This window comes from Mastigoproctus giganteus, chromosome 7 (genome assembly GCF_048544385.1).
Source record: "Mastigoproctus giganteus isolate SK-2022 chromosome 7, ASM4854438v1, whole genome shotgun sequence".
In the NCBI taxonomy this organism is placed as follows: Eukaryota; Metazoa; Arthropoda; class Arachnida; order Uropygi; family Thelyphonidae; genus Mastigoproctus; species Mastigoproctus giganteus.
In genome coordinates this window covers 188,657,375-188,681,243 of record NC_143581.1, presented here as the reverse complement: position 1 = coordinate 188,681,243, position 23,869 = coordinate 188,657,375, and the positions used below count along the sequence as shown (strand labels likewise).

The following is a 23,869-nucleotide window of genomic DNA, read 5'->3' as shown; positions in this document are numbered from 1 at the left end:
ATAGCAATGAACAGAACTGAGGTTATTATCCTAACAATAATGTTCTTAGCTGTCGGAGCGTGAGACTTTTCTCATAATTTACTTACAGGAACTTAAATATTAAGTTTCGGATTTGTTTTGTTTATTTAAGAAGGAAGAACTAAGAGCACACAGATAAGAGAACAGTTAGCATTACCGCATCATTCTTATTTATTGTTATTTTATAAACTAATACCAACGCGTTTTCCTCGGTGATAGTATGGTGGTTTCATTACTGTTTAAAGAGGTCTAGGTTGGAATTCTGTTGATTGCAGGATGACCACAATGGTCGTCTCTTCTGCACAAGTTTTTAAGTTGGTATTTTAGAAGGTGGTGTCAATCATAATCTTATCCAGTGTTATGCGTCATCTGTTCACTTTCCACTTTGCTGACCTCGTTTTTTTTGAAGTCTGGAGAATATAGTTGATCCATATCAGCTGACAGCTGATATGGGACTATTGAGAACACCATTTTGGAGGAAGATGGATTCATGCCATTTGAAGAAACTGCCAAGAGGCCGGTATATCAGGAAGTTTTTTCCACAGAATTCTGTTTGGTATCTTCCTCCTCCTTTAATGTATGAAGTGCTCAAACGGAACAATTATGATTGAACTAGTAGAGAAATATGGACGAGATGTCTCCACATCCAGCCTACAGTTCTGTTATTAGTACCAAAAACTTCGATCTTTTTTTCTACAGCAATGGAAGTGCGCTTACAGGAAGTCTGCTTACTGGAAGACGGTACAGAGTACTGAGGAGCTATTGGGAACCACAACAAAAATAGCGACAAAGTGGAACAATCTGCAAGGCAACCTTGGGCATTACGTTTGGGATAACCCTCATAGTAAATTATTGTAATCTTGAAATTCAGCCATCGTAGTTTGTCCCATCTGAATCCATCTATTAGAAAATAGAGAGGTACACACAACATCTTGTCTACACTTTAACGAAGTCCGTTGACAAATCGCTGAAGTGTAGAAATGATGCTGTCTATTTTCTATCAGAAGGGTTCAGATGGAGCAGACTAAGATGGCTGAATATCAAGATTACAATGTGGAAAATATTTAGAATTACAACGAAAGTGTTAAGTTATATTTTTCAGGTTTAACTCATTGCATAGCAATTTTCATATCGGTGCCTAAGATGTTTAATGCGAGGATACATAGAAGCATTGAAATTAGCGATTAAAGGGTGCATTTTTTTGCCTTATTATCCCCTCTCCCCCCACATAAAAGTGTAACGTTCTCTGGAAGCATTCGACACCAGGACCACACGTGAATTTCCACAATAACTGGTTATTTAGAAAGCGAACTGACGTTATAACAACAACACGTATCTTAACCTTTTATACAGACAATGCATATTATCCTGCCCATTTTAGGCCAAGAGCCGATTGCGTATTTCTTCTCATTCTCTTGATTGTCATAACGCTTCTTTTATTTCATTTATTTCTTAAAAATATTTGACGTACGGAGAAACAAGATTGACATGGAACCCGTAAGAAACGGAGACAGATTTACCAACTCTCACGACTCAAGTTTCACAAAGATTTTAAGGCATAGTTTGTGCATAAAATTGCCATCTTCGAAAAATGCAGTGTGCTTCAAAGAGGACGTGCGCTCGCATGTGCATTACGTGAGGTTTTTTTATTTGTTTGAAACAACTGCAGATTTTTTTTTTTTTTTAATGTCTTAGGAGTTAGTGAGGGGAGACATTTCCTTCCAGAGACTGAAATGCTTTCCTATCCCTCCCTAACGTGCAGTGCGAAGGTTGATGAACAAGTCGATACATTGGTTTTTCTTAGAGCATCCTCTGGTGGCTGGCACTGGCATCTTGGATTGTCCTGCAGGCCCAGGTACATCATATTGCTCAGTACGCTTTATTAGACGGGCATTTTGAAGAACGGGAGGAGGAGAGGAGCTTCATGCTATGGCACACACTGCCGAATGTTTGATGGCAGTTGCATTTTTGTTTTCCGTTTCGGCTTGGGTCTCCGGTTCTTCAATGCTTCCGGCCCTACTGATTGACTCGTGCGCTAATCTGGGAGCTCTGGAGAAGAAGTCTGCTTTCTTTTCTACTTCTTTAGCTAGGGACTGTGGTGATAGAAGCTGGGGTGGGGGCTGTTGTTGCATGAATTCTGGGAAGCACGCGAACATACTCTGCTGTTTCTTCAACATCTTGTGTTTTGGAAGTTTTGGTTTTGGTTGGAGACCTACTAGATCCACCCCTCGACCTAATCTACCGTCCCATACACTCCCCGCTAAATGTAAATGCTCACGGGAACCAAATGGTGACGAAGGTCCCCTACGGAAATCCTCTAGACTTGCTCCGAATTCGTGTTTAGGAGATGCAGAACGTAGATCCCAATAGAGAGAGTCGAAGGATTGTTCCCGTTTCAGATTTCCCCTCAACAGAACCCTCTTTGGAACTACACCTCTCCACGAATGACCTATAAAAAGAGAAGATGCAAATACGTGAATTTATGATTTATATTCATGAAAAATTTTTTTCTTGCCATTAAAAATAGATAAGTTCATATTCGCTATGCACTTAATGGTAACATTATTAGGACATCTTTGTCCATTGACTATACAACTATCTAAAGACTCCTCACTGCGTACCACTGTAGAGAGGAGTGTCTGTTACTGTATATAAAGGACAATATTAGACCTTTCTGTATGAGGGCTTTCCGGTTAAAGTCTTTAGGTAATTCTGTATTCAAGAATCATTTAAATATATAAATACCTAAAGATCATTACAGATATATTATTAAAATACACTGGTGCTCAAAAGCTAAAGAACACTGGAACTGCTTCTACAGTCTGCTTACAAAGAGAATTTATTTTCGGGATCAGAGCTTAATTTGTTTCATAAGTAAGAAATATGTCATCCCATTTTTATTTTTACGGCTTTATGTTTCTTCCTTAACTTTTGAGCATTAGTGTAGATAAGTAATTATATATCATTTAATTAAGTATTTGATCATCGAAGAAAATTAAAAAAAAATAAAATAAGAATTAAAACAGAGATTTTTTTAAAAATTAGAACTTGAGCTCGAGTATATGGGCCGAACCTAATACACCCTACCAGCCATCATAGAGTGAATATTTGAGTCTGGACTAAATTATTTAATAAACAAGTTTGAATTTCTTTTTAATGTGAATAAGCTTCAACTCAAATTTAATGAGTGCGTAACGTACTTACTGGGAGTTTTTGCTTCTTCTGTTACTGGGGTTCCAGGTGGAAGGTCCAGAGTCATACCCTTCGCTGGGTTGTTATGGAGACGCATCACAGGTAATAGGTGACTATTTGCGAGTTGAACTGCCAAATAAGTGATATTGAGAGAAGTGGCCATTGTCACAATAGACAAGTGAATATCCAGCATCGATACCCTGTGACCAGAAAGCGTGTTCCACAGTTGTAGTGTGTTGTCATCGGAAGCTGGATAGAGAAGGCATAAAAACATATATATTAAAAGGAAGTAAGCCATAATTTTTAATTGAATGATTAGATTATTACGTAAATATGTTTCATGGTCGGGTTTCTAAGAGCCCTACAGGGGACAAACCATGTAGCCCTCGCTCAAGACAGATCTACCTGGCCACCATATATATATATATATATAAACCCATAAAAATTCCTCTCGTCTTGATGGAAGGCATTTTTCTACCTTGGTTAACAAAAGGATTCAACACAGCCCAACTAAAAATGTTTTTTTTTTTTTTTTTTTTTTTTCAAATGTCGAATATTTGATTTTCACAATGTACCAGAGATTTCAATTTTACACCATGGCAACACATTTTCAAGGAAAGCTTCATTCGTCTCAGCTTTTGAAAGAGCAATTTCATAAATTTCATGGGATGAGGAAGAGGAGTAGAACTGTTGAACAAGAAATGTTGCACTGCTGAACCAGAGCCTGCATTCCATTCTTGTAAAAGTTACTGTCCGCCTTTAAGAACCACTTCTTGATTGTTGCAGTGACATCATCGTCAACGGCGAAGTGGTCTTCACGAAGGCCACCTTTTATAAGGCCAGAGGTGAAAGTCTGATGATGCGAGGTCGAGAAATGGTCTCTCTTATCAGGATGCTGTTATGAAGTCTGGCATTGTTGTGCTGACAGTTGGTATGATCTTTATCTCCCCACACCGGGTGGAAAAGACTTGAGTTCGAATCTCGTCAATGACGCGAGGAATTTTAAAGGGATCTTTTCACAAACAACGTGGCTCAGTTAGCCGCTCTCAGGAGACTGTAGCATGGTATTTTCCTCCCAAAAATACGTTTTTTTTCGTCCAGCAAACGGCAAATCTACCACAAAACACACGATTTACAGACATTGTACACGGGGCAATATAAGTTGCTGTTGCACTTAAAATCTTACAACAACCAACAATCTTGTTGTGCTGAAGGATAAATTTTCATTTCGGTCCAGTACTCAATCTTCCAAAAGTCGACTAATCCTTTAAAAGTTTGTAAGTCGACTGTTCTGAATTGGGAATGCATTTTCCTATAGAAACAATACGATTGTAGCAAACTATTTGTTCACAGTTTAAGGTCTTCCCTGCACGGTACCTACTTCCACCGATGAGATTCTAATAAGAACCAAACCATAGGGTAATGGCATAACATTTTTAATAAATAGCGCTATACTTCTCAGCTGGAGCAGTGTTTTTTGTTTGTTTGTTTTTTAATTTAAAGTGCGGAACCATTTATTATAAAACCAAATACCTTGAGCTGTATGTACTCTAAAATCGCTTAGAAGATCTTCCATACCTGAGATGGCAACCGATCCGTCAAGAGTTAGTTTAATGCACTTGACTGCTTCCGTATGACCTCGAAGTGTAAAGTTGTTACTTCCCGTTGTCATGTCCCACACGATAAGATTGCAGTCCATTGAGCCAGAGACTATAAGAGAAGGGTTCAGAGGGGCTACAGCTACGCAAGTCACTGGTCCTTCGTGGTCAACCAGAACCTGAAAAGATTAAAATCGTATGATACATTGGAAAAGTTACTTTTGGTAAGCTCGTCAAGTTGGGGCATGCTGGAATGCACCACCTTAAATTTAATCATTTAATAGTGATACATGAAACCTTTACAACGAGTTGCCTCTGCATTGCACTACCCAAAATAACTCAATTGATATTACAAGCTCAATTATGACATAAAGATTTGGAATACCTTATTTAATAAAATTTTATATATTTTTTTAACTTAATAAAAACATAAACTCAATTATGATAAAAATGCCGATTCAAATATGATAATTTCATAAAAAAAATTGTAATAAAACGTATTTATTAAACAAGTTAGAATAAATTTTCACTTTCTCAATAATTGAACTATATTCAATGACTGCTCATAATTTTTGCTATTTTTTTATTCCTAAAAAGTACATTCGCTTGCCAAAACATTAGAAACTTTTATTCAATATGCAGTAGGGCCTTTTTTTCGAATTACAGTCTGTAGGTCGTGGAATGGATTCTGCCAGGTGTCTATCTGAAGGAATTTAGTTCCAAATTTGACCATTCTTCTATGAGGACATTTGTCAACTGTTACATTGCGGTTGGTATAAAACTGCGAAGCCGAACTGCCCCTTCCATCATATTCCAGACATGCTCAGTTGACTTCAGATCTAGAGAATTAGGTAGACAGGCTAAACGTACTCCAACAATAACCCCTTTCTTAAAATTGGAAAGATCACATGTCTTCCCTCATGACCGGATTAAGAAGCCCAGGAAAGCCTGCAGTATTTATCTGATACGAAGGAAGTTTTGATCATACTAGTTGACAACTTACATTTGTATACCGCATGTTTAATTATAATAATAATAATAATAATATAATAATAATAATAATAATAATAATAATAATAATAAAATTATTTGTTCATACCAATTACAGAAGGTGTCTAATTTTTTGGACAGTGAGTGCAGATAGAGTCCAGTAAAAAATGTGAAAGGTGGATCTCGTGACCTTGTTTATTTTTAAAATGGCATATATGGTGAAAAACATTTGTTGTCTTCTTGGTTCAGAGTGTTCATATACCTTTCTGATTCGATTATCGTCTCTTTGAATGGAAATTCCACAAAGATAACTCAGCGAATGTCCAAAGAACAAAATCATAACTTTGCATGCGGTGCCTATGTTTTGAACTTTATTGGGAGGTGAAAAATACACTGCTTGACAAAATTAACAGAACAAAATGATTTTCTGAATATATTATTGTGAACAGTGTCGCAGAAGGCAAATATTTGATATTATAGGTATCCTGGCATGCAAATTCCGAGTATCCAATAGAAATCGATCTACCACCTTACAGAGCAACACATTATGCAAATTATTCATGCCTATAAAAAACAGGTTGCGATCACATCATTTCATTCCCGTTTGCTCAGTGAGACAGTTACATCTCCAGTACTCATGATGACAGGTCATCGTCATTTAGATGATTCTTCGAGATTCCAGGCCGTTGGACGACTTAAAGCTGGGCAGTCGCAAGCGAAGGTGACAAGTTGGCTTAATGTGTCACGCAGTGTCTCGGCAATATGAAGCAGTTTCAGGAGACAGGAATCACTACAAGAAGAGCTGGCCAAGGTGGCCCGAGGACTAACCATTTCAGAGCTCGTCGAAACTGGTGCCATGAACATGTGACTTGGAGCTCTCACTCATGGAGTACAGTTCTGTTCTCTGGTGAGTCCCGTTTTAGCCTAGAAACAGATTATTTCATCTGGATACAACGAGAAATGCGATACCGTCTCTAACATCAACGAAAGGGACACTTGCGGTGTTCTCGTGTGAGGCGGAATAATGATCAAAGGCCTCTTATTTTTGATAGGGGTACGGTAACTACGCAGACGTACCGAGAACAGAAACTGGACTCTTATGCGCGACTTTTTAGGGGTACGGTTGGCTCAGATTTTCTTTTCATGCACGACAACACCACTGCATATAGAGCTCAAGTGGTGGAGGAATATCTTCAAACTGAAGGTATCCAACGACTGCCGTGGCCAGCATCGGACTTAAATCCGATCAAACGTGTGGGATGCCGTTGGGCGTCGCAATGCATACCGACAGCCAACTCAGTCACTTGGTAAGCTAAATTCTGCGCTGGTGGAAGAATTGGATTTGTTGCCTAAGAATCTTATAGAAACCGTTATATCGAGCATTGTTCACCGCTGTCAGACCTGTTTAGCCGTTGGAGTGGATCATACGCTGTACTGATGTCATGTGACCATATTCTCGAGCATCTTGTATCAACTTCTGTAATGTGATCTTTTTGGCAATTTTTATACAAATTTGTACAACCACAATAAATGTCCCTTATATCTGTCCTAAGTTTCTTGCTGTCTCTTCATTTCATGGTTATTCTATGGTACACACCATACCAAATTTTGTCCCACTTCATCGCAAGCTGCACGAGTTATACCACGTTTTCTACGTGTTCTGATTGGGGTACATAACTGTGCTGCTCTATCGAGCAGTATATTTATCTACCATAATCTTAACACCGGCGTGTAGTCTGGGGTTCACCTATGTGGAACTAGGATTCGTCATAGATTATTGTTGGACATTTTTCGATTGCAAATAATAACTTACCCCAATACACCGTTAATATTCCATATTTCTCTATATACTAACAGTTACCAACTAAACACTAGAGGTCTCCTAATGCATTCACCAAGTGTGGTTGTTGTCTCTAATTTCAAGTGGTTTTCACTGATAAGAAGAGACCTTTCAAGTTCAATTTTATGCTTCTTTATACTCTCCATATCCAAGATGTGTAAGCGTAGCCAGTACGTGTGAGGTATGTCTTTTCTTTTACAGAAAATTATACTTTATTTAAACTTCTTTTAAAGTTTATTATCCAATTAGAGAAAAATTTACTATTGAAGTAAATATTATTATTATTAAACAAGTTTCTGAACTCCAATTAGCATTTCACATGAAAAGTTAATCCTACTGGACCTCTGCGATCTTCCCCCTCCTTGAGAGTAGCTTTTATTTCGCTCCCAATGAAATGTTTAAAATAATTCTTTAAATTTTATTTAAATCTTTTCAAGATTTCCTCTTCCTTCTAATAAGTTGGCTGTTTTGAACTACAGAATATTCTACGCTCGCTGGACCTAATGGGTGAGAGGCAGTATTTGTGCAACCCACTTTGCATTTTGATACGGGTACTATTAATCCTTTCGGCATCACAATTGCGAAAATCGTTTGAGGGGAGGGCATTTTGCGTTGCAACAGAAGAGCTATTAGGAGACTGTCCTGATTTGAATAGTTCTTACTGGGAAAGAAGGTAGCCCGTGATTGAGTTTTAATGGAGGGAGTTCGGTCAGTAATGGAGGGAACCTTATCTAATAGCAACTGGAAAATCCATGCATCAAAAATAATACAGTATACATGGTTTTATGTCAAATATCTTGTCATTGTACAGTTGAATTTTATTTTTAATATTTTAACTACGAATGGAGGTTGACTAGTCGTGGCGCGAGTTCGAACTGGTTTGTAAAAAGGTGGCTTTTGCATATGTTAATTCAGAACAGCGTCCATGGTAGTGTCTAGAAAAGACACTCAATAGAAATCGAACGCCTGTGTGATTGAGAGGATTTTAAATGGGGACTATTTAATTAACCTGACTGCCCTCTTTCATGAAATGTAATTTTAATCCTTTTTTTTTTTTCGCTGAAGCAACTAAGATTATTAGGCGTCAGTGCACTGTAAACTGCATATATTGCTGGATGAAAAACCTGAGAAAATCCGGAGTCGGCTGTTATTATTCTAAATGGCAGGATAGCTTTGTTTAATGTGTTGTGGTAGATGAAAACAAAGCTTTTCAACCAGAAAGAATGAAAATTGAATTTCGGATGAGTAGATAAAGTGGTTTTTCGTTTGAGGAAGATAAATCAATTGCTCATTCATTTTTAAAATTAGGAGGAAATCATATTAAAGTCCGACCAATATATTCGAAGTTATCAGAAAGAAATATACAAAGATATTTCTTATTTAGAATTCATATCACAGAAGGTAACTTGCTTAGAAAACCATGCAAGATCCAATCTAATGCTTTTTGGTTGCACAACCAGTTTCTTAAATAACAGTCAAATTGATGTAACAAAGAATAAATTGATTCTTACTTGAGTCAGTTTTCCTGTCGCCACTTCCCACACCTTTAGGGACATATCTTGAGAACCCGTAATAATTGTTTGGCAGTCGTAAGCAACGGTATAACACAAGATGGCATCGCTGTGACTGACAGCCTTCTCAGAATCCATATCTAAGACGGACCAGAATCGAAGGCTGCAAGGAATGAAAAAAAAAAAACTCGATATTATCGAAATTGGAAACTTTTAAGATGAAGCCACATTTAGCTGCAGAAGATAATTTGAGTTATGATGTAAACATCGTATTCCCTTAATTTTATTAAAAAAGGGCATGTCCACATGTGCCCGAGGGGGGCTTCCAATAACGGTATATAGCTTTGAAGGTAGATTTTAGAAGTGTTGTTAAGGTTAGAAAGCTGGACTGAACTCAAGATTATGGGAACACCTTGTCACATAACTATTCATCAAAAAAAATGAGATTGCATTTCATGATTGCTTCTATGTATCACTGAAAGTCTTCTTGACTTACCTGTTGTCATTTTTCCCACCAATGGCGAATACCATGTTCGCGTGAAGGGACACTTTATTAACAGGTTTACTGCAGACAACCAACTGAGAACCGCTATCAGCTTGCCACAGACGGTGGTATCCCCTGATATCCACGGACAGTATTCGCCGACTATCGGAAGTCACCGCAACCGCTGTAATTTTGCTCTGATGTTCCTACAAGAGTGAATGAGAACTTTGATTACATCTACAGAAGTGAGCGTTATTAACAAACATAAATCAATTATCCAAACTTTCTCCACGTTATATCTTCCTCATCTGGGAGAATTTGTTTGGATTAATGTACGATTGATTCTAAACTGTATTTCATACTTAATTTTTGAAATTCCCAGAGGAAAACATAACCACCATGCTTTTCGACCACTCAGCAGAGAAATCATACGAAAATTCTCATCCATATACCACAATTATGAGATTAAGCAGCTATTAAAAACTAACTTAAGGACAGTTGGTAAAGTTAGATCATTACCTTAAAAGTTGAGACCACCAGGCCTAAGGTAAGTCCCCACACTCTCAGAGTTGTATCTTCTGATCCGGAGACTGCAAAAAGTCCATTGGGAGCAAATGCCACACTCGTTACTGGACCCGTGTGACCTTCAAGACTTGTATGAATTTCTCCCGTGTTGAGCTGCCAGATCTTGACCAAACTGTCCTTTGACCCTAGAGAGGAAGAACAAAGTATTTATCATTCAACGCGGTTGGAAATATTTCTTTTCTAGTGTAGTCTAATATTTACTTGTGCTCCTAAGAAGTCAGTAATCAGCTCTTACTATTTTTACTACCTTTAGTAAATAAAATATCTTAACAGATATTTATTTAAAGTATACCCAGTAAAATATCTTAGTTACCTGATACTGCCAAACAGCCATCTCGTGAAACTGCAATGCAAGTTATGGGTTCACGATGGTTTTCAATTTTTCGCCCTTTAACTTTCGGGAAAATACTGTCTGATCGGCGATAAAAGTTCCAAACGACAATTTTATTGCCACCAGATGTCACTAGAAACCTATCTTTGTCTTGAGCCTATTAAAGAATAATAAGTTTGACGTCACTTCCGGTAGCACAGAAATGGATGCAAATAACACTGTAGTACAGCAATTAATGTTTGAAGACATATTTTGGATTTTAAACGTAATATTTCTTTTAAAATCCCAATTAAAATACTGCGCAGATAAGAAAGAAAGACAAGAAATTCCACAAAGAGTAAAACGACATCTTATAATGCCCTTCTCCTCTAATCCTTAGTGGGTGAATTTAGCGAGGCTAATGAACGTAAGCAGGCTTATTTTGATTTAGTTAAGGAGATTGTAATTTCTGAGGTAATTAGCGACACTACAAACTTGAAGGAAGAATTTATGGATTCCTTCACGATCAATAAGGAACAGATGTTATCAGGTTTGACAGGACAGATTAACTAATTTGTACCGAGTCCATAATCTAAGATCTCGCGTGCTTGAAATAAACTGTGTATTCGAATTTTATACGTTTATCGAATGTTTCCGATGGTGATTATTTACCTCTGACATTTAGATGGTGCCCTCATAACTTTCTGCGTTTCAAATATAGTCGGAAGAGTTCTTGTGTCGCCTTTCTTTGTATTTTTTTAAAAAATATAATCCTACTGTTATTATAATTTTATTCAAGTTTTTCCAAGTTCTTTTAATATTAAATTAAGCCCCATATTTTATAATTACTGTATATTGACCGTCTTTTCAGCATGGTCATTGCATAATTGACTTGTTTAAAATAGATGGAGATACTGCTGGCAACCTCGAGAACTACATCATAATCTCGAATTTAACAAATCTAAAACGGTGTTCTCAGATTCGCTGCTACATAGTCCATCGGACCGAACCTATTGATATCTCTGTCTCTCTAGGAGGAATCCAGATCAGCAAGTGTATAATCTCGCTGCTTCTAATCTGCCAGTTAGTGACTGGAGGGAATCAGTAGTGTATATTTTATTTTAATTTTTGAAACTCGACTTCACCAATCCAACTTTCCTAACAGCGAAGTAATTATCCTTGACGCTATTATTGTTTACAACTCCAGTTGGCTTCAGTTTTCTACTCACGGGCCCAGCTGTCCGAGATGCTGATGACCCCGCACATATTGTTCATTTTGCTACCAGAATATCATACAATCTTAACCGCACATCCAACACTCTTCATCTCTTTCTCATGAACAATCCTTCAAAGTACTGTACACAGTAGAGGTGAGTTGTCCTCTAGGCACTTCAGATCACAATTTGGTGATGATCTCTTTTCGAATGGGGCCTTTCTGTCGTGGCAATTCTCAACCTCTTGTTTGACATTACAAGATTGCGAAATGGGATAATCTGGGATATTTCTATCTTTTTCTTGGTTGGATTACTGTTTTAAATCTTCTGATGTCAATGTTCGCTCAAATCATATCACTGAAATTATGCTTGTAAGGATTAAATACATTTTATTCCACACACCACCTTAAAATCTCCTCCTTTATCTAAACCTCGAGTACTTTGGTCGCTTGCCAAAACTATTGGCTTTTGCCCATTTATACTTCCACCTCTGTGAAAACCTAATATTTCTATTGCCTTCTCAGCTAAAGATAAAGCTGACCTGCTTGCATCCTACCTTTCTTATGACTCCTGTATTTGACAACCTTGGTAAACTGCCACCTACCATTCTCAGTCTAGCCGAGTGGGTAAAGTACCTGCCCGGCAACCCAAAGGTCGCGGGTTCGATTCCCGCCTCGGGCTTGGATCAAAGTACTGCAAAAACCTTGGGAGGTGCAATATGGCCACAGAAGCCGATGCGCCAACAACTACCAAATCAAAAAAAAAAACAAAAATCACCATTCTCAGTACACCCCACCCAATGCCTCTTGTGGTCTTTCTTCAGAAGAATTCTGAACAGTGTTGATGCTAAGAAAGCTCCAGCTCCTGATGGTATTTCTCCACTTCTATTCAAACCTGTGTCGTCTTTTTACACTTCCTTGTTCCACTGCTACTTTTGCTGGGAAATTTGCTCATATCCAGCCAGTTACTAAAAATGGTGATATCCCTCTCATCCAATTATCGCCCCATTGCAATTACTTCTATTTCTAAAGTAGTAGAGAAATCCATTAACTACCAACTCCTAAATTGTCTTAGAGATCTTCCTTCTCATGAATGATCGCCAATATGATTCCATTATTGTCGATACACCGATGCTATTTTGTCTTGTGTTATCCCCGTTGACCAATTCAATGGAATAGTTTGGTGAAACTCAGTTTCCCTTAAATTCTAAGGATTTTGATAGTGTTTAGCATAAAGGTCTTCTAAACAAGCTTTCATCTCACATATTGCTGACTTTTTTTTTTTTTTTTTTTTGGCATTTGGGTATCCAGTTCACTCTGCTGCCGGTGATGTAGATGGCTCATACTCAAATGCTGGTGTTCCAAAAGTTTAACGCTTTCTCCCACTCTTTGTCTTGTAATTTTAGGAAGAACAACACCTTCAGAAAAAGCCTTCCCACAGATGATGTGGAATTTTTTTTGCTGATGGTTTATAAGCTAGTTTTCTTGCATCTTTGCCACTACTAATATTAATGACCTTCTTCCACTGGCTGGAAATCCTATCCATAGTTTTTGCTGGTGATAGTGGCTTGCATTCTACCTTCCAGTTTGTTACTCTGCACAAACAGCTTCAACATTTCGAATATCCATTGCCAGTTCCAATGAGGCAACTCAGCTAATTTCTGTCTTTCAAAAACTCAGTCCTGTGTTATGTATTGTAAAAAGAATCCTCTGCCCATCTTCGATGACATCAATTTTTAGACAAGATTAGATATCTGTATTAGGGATCATCCTGACTTCTAATCTCTCTTGGCATAAACACATTACAAATATCGCTTCCTCTATCTAAAAATCTCTTTAAAAATGTCTTCCTCTCTATCTTGCTTTTATATTGTACAACGAACAAACCGTTATTCTAAGGCCTGCGCAATTCAACAGAGAATTTCCACGTTTTGCGCATCCGCCATGATGGCAAATAATCAAATCGCAAATCTCCTGCACTATTGCATATTAACAGTTTTTTTTGTAGTATGATCGATAAGTTTTATTCAACATTTTAATTACGTACATGACATTTATCTACCGACTAATCACACTGATTTTGATATTTAAAAAGCAATATTTAAACAAAAAAAAAAATTGTTTTGCCTAACTAAATATTTACGTTTCAACATTAGCATATTCATATTGACTTTACTAATTTTGCAACATATTATACTTTCACATATGACATTAGCGAATTTTTATTCTTAGTGTATATTTATTATTTTTTTTTTTACTAGAGAAAATTACTTTGCGCTTCTGTCAGATGTTTTTTGTTCAAGATCTCGCTAATATTTCCTGAGAGAAACGGAATTCGCATTACATTTTTCGATTTTAATATTTCGTTTGCATAAATGTGAATTTAACGCATTTTTCTTTTAAATCATTTACTTTTTCATACAATCTGGGCGCAAGTTACGTGTTCCAGATTTTAAAAACATTTGTGTTAATAGTTCCCTTATTTTCTCTCTGACTGTCACCGGAAAAGGCAAATGTTAAATATGTGAAAAACGTTAAAAAGATTTCTGCGTTGCTCTTGATGTTTTTATTTATTGTGCAATGTTTTTAAAAAAAAAAAAAAAAAAAAAAAAAGCTGTTTCGGTAATAGGTAAATAAACATTAGGCTGAGAAATCAGCTAATGTTTATTTATGCACTTCTTTTTTTTCTCGGGCTGTTCGTTACAAATAACCGACAATTCTTTTATTTAATCGATTAAAAATAAGTTCTTTATAAGTAAGCACTAATTTTCAGATGTCAGAACAACAGATTTTTCAAGATTAAGGCACATTAAAACACCCATTTCTTATTAAACAAGCTGAATATCTAGCGTATAGGTTAGTGCATTTTCATCAGTTTAATTCATAGCTAGTTAGACAGTTACTTATTCTCGGCGGATACCACCACTTAGACGGTTTCGAAGCGTATTGGCTTCTCATCCGTTGGTGGGCAGGTATTCCGGTTGTTGCAATAGTGACAACCCAGTTATGAAGTATAACTCCACAATATGAGAGTCACCTGATGTGCAGTAGTATAGAGAATAAGTAACATTAGTCTTTTCCACTTGTGAAGTGTTGCTTATTGGAGGTAGCGCAATACCATGGCAACTCGTTGTGAAGGTACTAAATATGAGATATAATTAAAACGATGCTAACTTAACTACTTTGATAGATGGCTACGAATTAAACTGATGCAATTGCACTAACCTATACGCTAGTCATTCTACCACGTAGCTTGAGGCTGTTGCCCTAAAATACTCTACAAACTGAATATATAAGAATTATCAGTAATGCAATACTTCAGGAACTAGCAAATCAGGATGCACTGATGGCTTACTGAGGCAAAGGAGAAATGGGCTACTAATTTTAGGTGAAACAGAAAAAATATAGATTAAATTGACTTGTGTAGTATTCAAAATGCAGAAATAGAATTTAATTATACGCAAATTAACTAAAGTTTTCTTTTAAATTCTTTTCTTCGAAGCATTTATTCTTGCATAGATCCAGAAATGAAGAGAAGTTACTTTATCTCGCGATAATGCTATCTTTTGTTCGGTTTTGAAACAAGTTATTACCATAAATATAAAGATGTAAACATTAGAAGTTTTCTAATGTCAGTGGCAGCTGCGTTCTCATAGCGACTACCCGCTGTCGGAGAGCCCATTGTGTTTGGGCCTGTTACCGTAATGAGACAGTTTGCGTTGTGATACCATCTTCATGCTATGTACACTCCAGAGGAGAAAATCGAAATTACTTTGATAATGGCTTTTAATTAGAGATGCAACTAACCCGGAATTATAGAAGATACTGTTCATTGAAAGCATTGCGTACCGAAAAATGTCATTTTATTGCCCATTATATACACATCACAAAAAGTTAGGGGTAGAAAGATAAACACAAAATAATGAAAATCTAAGGTAGAGAAATTGTATAAACATTTATTGTACAATTGCATGCTGGTAGGAAATATTTAATTGTTTCGTGGGATATTTTTGCAGTTATTACAGTTATCCGAAATGTAATTGTAGCAAGAATTGTTTACAAAAAGCAAATAAGTACGAGCAGGCACAATGAAGATAATTTTTTGTTAACTTAACCAAAAAAATCACAAAAGGTCATTCAAGGTCAAATATTTGACCTTGAACGACCTTGGTTTCAGTCAAATATTCACCAAGGTCAAATATTAGACCTTGATGAATATTTGACGTGAAAGATACATTTAGCCACATAAATGTAAACGTATCATAACCAATTTAGGAATTTAAAATCATTTCAAAATAAACACCTATGAATCAATTTTCTGAACAATACCTTGTATTTTGGTTACTCACCTGAACATCTGTTATAGGATCTGAGTGTCCGGCTAACGTCTGGATCAATTTTGCCGAGTGTATATCGAATACGTAACATTTCCCGTCAGTCGTACCGATCACACATCGACAATCATCACGGGCGAAACAAATGCTCGTCACTTGTCCCGAATGACCTTGCAGACAGTGGACGTCTGATCCCGTAGTGAGGGATCGGACGTGTATTGTGTTATCCGAACAGACCAGCAAAAGGAAAGTACTGTCAGAGGAGATGTCCATGAAAGATATTGGAGTTCCGAGAGCGATGGTATTAAGAAGGCTGAAATCTTCCAAACTCCAGACACATACTGTGCGATCCGTTGAGGCTGGAAAACAACAGGACACAGATCAGTCGCTTATTTATGCTATTTTACATTATTTGTTGTTTTTAAATGTAACCCAAAATTTTTAATACCGCATGATGAACAGCAACGCCCATCTTGTTTTTTGGATTACATGTACAGAAATTCATCCATATGGTTTCTCGAGTGACAGGATTCTTGCTCGAATCAAAGGTGTTCTCTTTTGGGACTCAAATCAGGATGACCAAGCATTATCGTTCTGGAAGAAGAAAAGTCCAATTCCATAGAATTGATAAAGAATTTTCTGTAGACTTCTTTGCAGATTCTAAAACCTAAACGGGATCTTCTCAGACCTTACACTCATTACTCCAATAGACCTCGTCAGATGACATTTGGCTTTGTTTGGTGTTATTTAGGGCTTGTGAGCTACAGGTACTGTATTTCGTGAAAACAAGCCCATTCAAACTCCTATAGACCGGTCCGCTGACGTCATCACCCATTTCAGGATCATTCCGTCATCCCTAAAGATCCTTATACTCCCGTAATCAACAATCATACCTTTTCGGAATTGTGTAAGCATCTTACCACGACTCATTCGGTGCTGTTGGTACCACCAATGTTTCCTGCGCACTTCTATACTACTCCCAAATTTGTTAACATCGATCAGGTGGGTTCACTACCTTCTGAGCAGTGTGGATATTTGAATGTTAACCGCATCTTGCCCGTCCTCTGGTGAATGGAATTCCTACGCAGTATTAAGGCAGTGTGCCTAGTTAACTACCCACTCAGTGTATAAATTTCTTTCTTTCGTTTTTTTTTTTATATTCGAGTTTTTTTTCTGGGAAAGACGAATGATGGTGATTCGGATAATCGCGTCTATATTCCAATAGTCTTACTTTGAACAGTTACATTGGAAAAATTGTAATCGCAGTTCGGTACCAACTTCTTCTCTCTGGGAACCAACGCTGAATTTCAAATGTATCATTAATCATTCTCTCCAGCACGCGATTGTTGCCACGACAACCGAGAACTACGTGTGGGAAAGAATAAAAGATGTAACAGCGTATTCTTTTCACTTAGTAGGGAAAAAAAAGATAAAGAAACAGCCTGTATTTAAAGTAATTACATCACGTATTTTAATTAGCTCGCTGACAACCAAAACTACTAGAAAGAAAAAAAAAAATAATAGAAAGAAATGACAAAAAACCACGCTGGTTTCCTAGCAGTAGAGCAAGATGAGATCTGATACTTTAATAAGGTAATTTACAGCTCTTTTTTTAAACTCGTGGAACTCTGTTCAAGTTTTCCTAATAATACAAGGGCTGTTCAGTAAGGAATGGTCATGATTTTTGTGATTGAATCACGCCCATCTTTAAACATTCTAAACGAAATAGAACAGGCATAAACTTGACGGATCACCAAGGTCACACCGTGCGCATGAGTCAACTGAGCAGTTGTTGTGGGATGTAGCTAGGTTTGGTCTCAAATTCTGCAGTTCAGCTAGAAATAGCGAGCAGTAGTTCATGAAAAATTAGGATCATTCTTTATTGAACAGCCTTCGTATAAACTCTAAGATCTGTTCCCAGCTGAAGTATTTTTTGTATGAACTGATTGGATTTCTACTATCGTTGATGGTTAACTGTTGGATGGTGGCCATCTTGTTTCAAAATAGCGGATTGATATAAAAATATACCACAACTGGAGATTACAATTTTTGTTACTGGAAAATGGAAGCTTCGTGCAAAGATACTTTATATCGTGGAGGAGGGGACTGAAAATTAATCTGAAGTAAACTAGCTATCCAAGTAAGGGTGGTTGATCTTCATAGTTTATCGTCTTCAATGGAAAAAGGCACTGCATTATATTGAATTTCTGGAGAAGCTTACGAAGGACTTCGTTGTATATTCGATCGAAGATACGTAGATAAACTACTTACTCCTAATTTGTACCCATAGCTCTAATGACGATGCCTTAAGGCTATCCGCACATAAACCATTAATTGCAATCCCTTCTTGGTTATTTGAACCCTCTTTCATTAAAGGAAAACCAAAAAGCGTCATATACACAGCACATCTGTTTTATATACATACCTGTTGCAAAGATGTCGTCCCCACTGTTCACTGCAACGCTGGTTACCATACCTCGATGATTTTCGAGTTTTTGAATTACATGTCCGCTATCCAGTTGAGAAATTACGATGACTCCAACTTCAGATCCGCTGACAACCAAACTTTCAGAATGGGTGGTAGTTACGCAGAGAACTCCAGCAATGTGGTGGCTAAAAGACAGAGAGAATGTATGCGTGTAAGGTTTTATATAATAAATACTTGGCTGATTTTCTTGATATAGTTTTAACAAGATAACAATGTGTTGTGGTTATGTTGGATAAGAGTTATTTTGGAATTAAGAGAGCCATTTTAAACATGTCCTCGTATTTGTTTATGAACAATTTATCTCTAATAGTGAAATAGTTAATTAGGATTATTATTTGGAAACTGAAACAGAGGATTTTGTTTGTTGCAAAAGTTGTTTTTTTAGCCAAATGAAGAGACCTTTTCGCCATGAAAAATGATACAGAATATGACAAAAAATAAATAAAATAAAAAACGGGCCTTTGGGAAACAACTGAATTTTAAAAGAAGAAATTTTATTGTGAAATTTAACAAGTATTTGTTAAATTCACTCACCTTAATCTGTGTTTCATGTTGCCGGTTCCAACCTCCCAGATAATCACGTCAGTATCTTCTGATGCGCTAACCAACCATCTCCCAGTGGTGGTAATGTGTAGAGAAGTAATAGTCTCCTTGTGGCCTAGGCAAAGACAGGGCATACCAAATAAATTGCGAGTTTATGCACAGAAAAACAAATAATAGACAGGTCATCTACTTTTACATATGATAATATTGGCCTGACAAAATAAAGATCTAAATCCGTGTGTTTAAGAATTCCGATGACTAAAACCATACATCCATCTTCTTCTGGAGAAAATAATTCCATTATTTTAAAAGGAATACCTATATCTGTGCTAAGTCCTAAATACTGTACCGATGCAATTTTACGAGTTAATACACCTCTCTTCTATACCAATTTAATGTATTTTTTCAACAGAATACAACACCATGAATTTACCTGCAAATATCCTCACTTGTTGCCTGGAAGGTAGATGATACATCTCAATCACGTTGTTACTGGTGCTGCACATGACATGCTGGTTATCTGGTGCTGTAACCATATGAGTGATGGAATTGGGACACATCATGACTGTCACTTGAGGAGGCATATTCAACGAAAGCCAGCTTGTTTGAGGAATTAATAGCGGAACGCCTTGGTTATTACACCACTGGAGGGCACTCTGAACTAGCTGTTCTAGCACCTTGGAAGAATCATCTGGAAAAGATTCCAGCGAAGGAATTAAATATTGGAAAAACTTCGGTATTATTCATAGATACAATGGTTAATCCATCCGAAATTGGATTTCAAGCTAGGGCAGCTGTAACTATTTGCCGGTCAGTATTTTGACTTACCTACAAAAGGCTTAAGCCAACTGATGAGTTCCGTGGCCAGTTGCTTGCAGTCTTGGCTGAGTACATCAACAGATTGCTTAGTCATGTTGTATAATAACTCCACGTCCCAATCTAGCAGCTCAAAAATATAACGAAATAAAGACAAGATATAGCATCCTGTGAAACTATTTTGGATGGTCGGTTATGAACAGCATTTATTAGTTATTTAAAAGAAATTTTCTTGATTAAATCAAAAATGGTATTACTTATTTAGCTTTTTAAGAATTTGAATTCGTTAATTTTAAATGTATTTAATATAAAATAGCCATTAATATAACCAAGAATGTTTTAAACTCAAAAATATCGCCCAAAAGAAATATGAAAAACCTACTTGACATCGTATTAATTCCAGTACACTGCGAATGTAGCTGACCGAAGCGCCCCTAGCAGCAGCAAGGAGAAAATCGTAATTACATACAGCGTCCTGCTTCAGTTTTTCATGATCGCCTGGTAATAAAATAGAAGAGAGAGAGAGAGAGAGTTCACGTGAGTTTATCCTACATACTACATGGTGTTCCAGTCAGTTAATATACAATATATGGATTTATGATCAATAAATCTTCAGTTAAGTGTGGTACTCTTATGGAACAAGTTCTTTTTGGGTGTATAAAGTATTTGGGACACTAAGTATGGAACATAAGTACTAACCACAAGACAGCAGGTGGTACCAGAGTTCATCAATTTCCCTCAGCATGTCTCCCCATTCGTCTCTTCGTTTGGATTTGGGATCTTCAAGAGAACCCTGTTGAAGACACATTTAAATTAGCTGTTGTGCATGTTATAGGTTTCGAAATAGTCAAATGAGATCAACAATTAGTCCTAATATTTGTAGGTTATAGAATTTGGAACAAGAATCTGCAATGGTAGAAATCCTCAGTTCATCTCATTGTTTCTCTTTCAAATAACGCCATTCAGTTATATCCAGAATGAGATTGATAACTGCGGATGCTATTCGGAAGAGTAAATCAACAACCCAATGAATTCGTGTGGCTTAAATCTCACGAGCACCTTGGAAAATGTAGTGTACGATTAGGTACCTAATCAAATACTGCCAGTTAATGGTCCTGCTGCTGATTGGTTGTATTTCTTTCTCAATTTACTCTGTCACAGCTTCGCAATAGATTGGTTCATTAGTCTGGCGATTAAAGAATCAGTGAAGCACCATTGATTGGATTATCATCCCGAGCTCTTTGTATATACTCTACATATCTTACGAGGATAATTAATAGTTTATTTCGGGTTAAATGAAGATGAACCGTGGCGTTATAATGTAACCTTTTGAGAATTTACCAATAAAAAAGTTTTGGGAAAGAGAGAGAATATTTATATTTACCGTTTCGTCTTTCTCCATAAGAAAGCCCAAGTGGAAAGCATTTGCTAGTTCCGAATGACACAATCGGGCATCTTGAGGTAATGAAATGTATCTGTTCTTTATGGCGTTTGAGATTGAACGATGGCTCCAGTGAAGGTATGGTCTTTTGTCCACGTAATACGACTTCATCAGGATATCTGTTTGAATATGAAAAAGAAAAAAAAGAAAACAAGGTTTCAAAATATAAATTTAGCTTTTGTATCTTCTAAGAAATAGATTCATCTTACGCATTAGTGATGACGTAATATCTTCGAAGTTCGAACCTCGCTGTTGGCTTTCGGAGGAATTTTCGGTTGGTGATGAGTTATTCAGCTACAAACAGTGAGTTCTCTCAAATAAGTTTGGATTTACCACGATTTATGAAGATTGCTTTTTTGAAAGTTAGGTCGATGTGGTCAAAGGAATCAGTTTGTAATACTGGATAGTCGTAACCAAACCTGGTGCTTGCGAATAATGATCACTGTGAGTGGTAAGGAGAATCCTAGGCCACATGTGGTAGTAGATGCACTAATATTCACTGGAATTACATCACTAAATAAGACAAATTCAGTAGTGATATGGGAATTAAACAAGTTTCATCCAATGCCAAAGATTGCATTACATTTCAGACGCGTTCATTTTTCAAATAAAGTACCTCGGGGATTAAAAAATTCTGCAACTGGTCTCAAGATGTGCCTATTTAAAAGTTCAACATGTTATGCAAGTAATGAGTACCCGTGAGGAGAGATTTATATGGTATTTCTTCTCAGAGGAGATGGAAAAAATGGGTTATGTAATATATACATCGATCCAGAGAGATATTCCAAGTGGGCCTTAAATTTTGAAAAGGATCGGACTTATTGTTTCTAATGCTGTATATAGCAGTTTTGCTGTACGAGGGAAGCTAGGTGGCTGTGGTATAGGAATTGATGGTAAGGTAGGACAAAAGAGGCTTGCGTTACACTCAAGGGCGGTTTTATGTTCCTTGGCCCCCCCTACCGGTACATGCGAACTGCAGTGGAAGTCCCCCCCTCCCCCGATTGAAAAGAGGAATTTGCACTGGAGACCTAGATACACTTAGCGCATATTACGAATTGTGTAAAAATAAATTGAAATCATTTTTATGAACTAGATTGGTTAAAAAAACTCCTGAAAACTGACACTGACCTCTTAAATTCGGTCTTGTATATTTAAATTCCTAAGCAGTTCCTTCGAATATTTACCATCATATCAATGGGTATTCAATAGTCTGTAAGGACCCGTCCTTACATTAATTAATAAAAATTGTTAAATATTATGAGAATTTGACTGTAATACGAATAGTGGTTTTCTGATAAAAACAACATGGGTTAAGAAGCTCTGGAATTCAAAAATACCTTCCAGTCACTCCCTGTTTAGTTGTAGTTTGTTTGTATGGAAATTCTTTGACGAGTCAGTAAAAGTAAATAACCGTGACAAATCCCCATTAAGACAGAGGCAGATGCACCATAGTAAGGGCCAAGAGCACTTAAGTTGGCTCTCTTAGAAATTTCACGGTGAAACGCCATTAGAGGTGGGCGACGTCACCAGGTGTGCGCGCGTGAGGTCACGGGAAGAGCTGTGACGTTTCTCAGTTAACCTGAACTTCCGCCTCTCGTTCTAGATGGTTCTCGTATATTCTAGGCCACGGAAGTTGGGAAGAAGACCCGCCCACGGAAGATGAGAGGAGACAAATGAGAGCACAGGAAAAGGGATGCGCAGATCTCCTATTGGCCAGGAAGAAAGTGGAGGGAATTTTGAGAGGGAGATTAGGAAGAAGTTTTCGTGGCATTCAGGGAGAAGCTTTCGTGGCATTCGGAAGAAGTTTTCGGAGGAGTCGGAAGAAGTTCTCGAAGCGGTCTGGAGAATGATTTGAATGAGTTGGAGAACGATACAAAGCAGAGCAGTAGTCTAATTTGGGTGATAGCTGCAGCCCTGAGGTAGATGGAAGCAATGATAGAAATTCTGCGTATCCCGACAGCCCGTAGGAATGTTCACCTGTAAGCATGGAAGCCGTAGCAAGGAAGAATCACATCCTGAAAATTATGTAGGCAAAGCCAGTCGAATGAGTGGTCGAACCATTGACCTACTAGACAACTCCTCTATCCACGGAAGAAGAAATGCTGACCGGTAAAGAGTATACGACCCTGATTGATTCCAGCCACGCAGTATCCGTTAGGGAGACACCATAAATCACCGAGATCCCCAAATGAGCGCCCCCGCATTCCAGTACCTGAATGACCGATACGAAAGGAAGCCGAGCAGGGAGGAAAGTTCCAGGCCAAACACGTAAGTCCTAGAGAGTTTACCGAAATAGGTGTACTTAATTTATTAAGGAGAGGACTTTAGGAGAAAAATGTGTATATTTAAGTAATGAATATATGAATAAACGGGTAATGTATTTAAGACGGACGCAGCCTATAATTTGAAGTGAAGCTCCTCATATTAATGCTTGCTGGAAGGAGAGATTATAATAGATAAGTGAGAATTGTTTAAAGTTGAGAAAGGTTTTTATAATATATATGAA

The 23,869-nt window shown here is 37.3% G+C and overlaps 1 protein-coding gene across 2 annotated transcripts in view; it reads right to left on the bottom strand.

The window, feature by feature from the left end:
* Nucleotides 1-1,056: 1,056 nt before the first annotated feature.
* The window catches only part of LOC150083480 (protein qui-1-like), a 181,443-nt gene continuing 158,630 nt past the window's right edge, over nt 1,057-23,869 (bottom strand). For both annotated transcript variants that reach the window (XM_090378018.1, XM_090378019.1), the window contains 15 exons: nt 21,307-21,482; nt 20,622-20,715; nt 20,305-20,420; nt 19,935-20,052; nt 19,540-19,797; nt 19,098-19,221; nt 18,501-18,688; nt 16,091-16,434; nt 10,532-10,706; nt 10,153-10,343; nt 9,646-9,839; nt 9,150-9,312; nt 4,789-4,987; nt 3,223-3,459; nt 1,057-2,467 (listed from right to left, as the gene is read on the bottom strand). In XM_090378018.1, the coding sequence (XP_090234144.1) occupies nt 1,941-2,467; nt 3,223-3,459; nt 4,789-4,987; nt 9,150-9,312; nt 9,646-9,839; nt 10,153-10,343; nt 10,532-10,706; nt 16,091-16,434; nt 18,501-18,688; nt 19,098-19,221; nt 19,540-19,797; nt 19,935-20,052; nt 20,305-20,420; nt 20,622-20,715; nt 21,307-21,482 (3,104 nt within the window). In that variant the 3' untranslated portion in view covers nt 1,057-1,940. The remainder of the gene's footprint in view (nt 2,468-3,222; nt 3,460-4,788; nt 4,988-9,149; nt 9,313-9,645; nt 9,840-10,152; nt 10,344-10,531; nt 10,707-16,090; nt 16,435-18,500; nt 18,689-19,097; nt 19,222-19,539; nt 19,798-19,934; nt 20,053-20,304; nt 20,421-20,621; nt 20,716-21,306; nt 21,483-23,869) is intronic.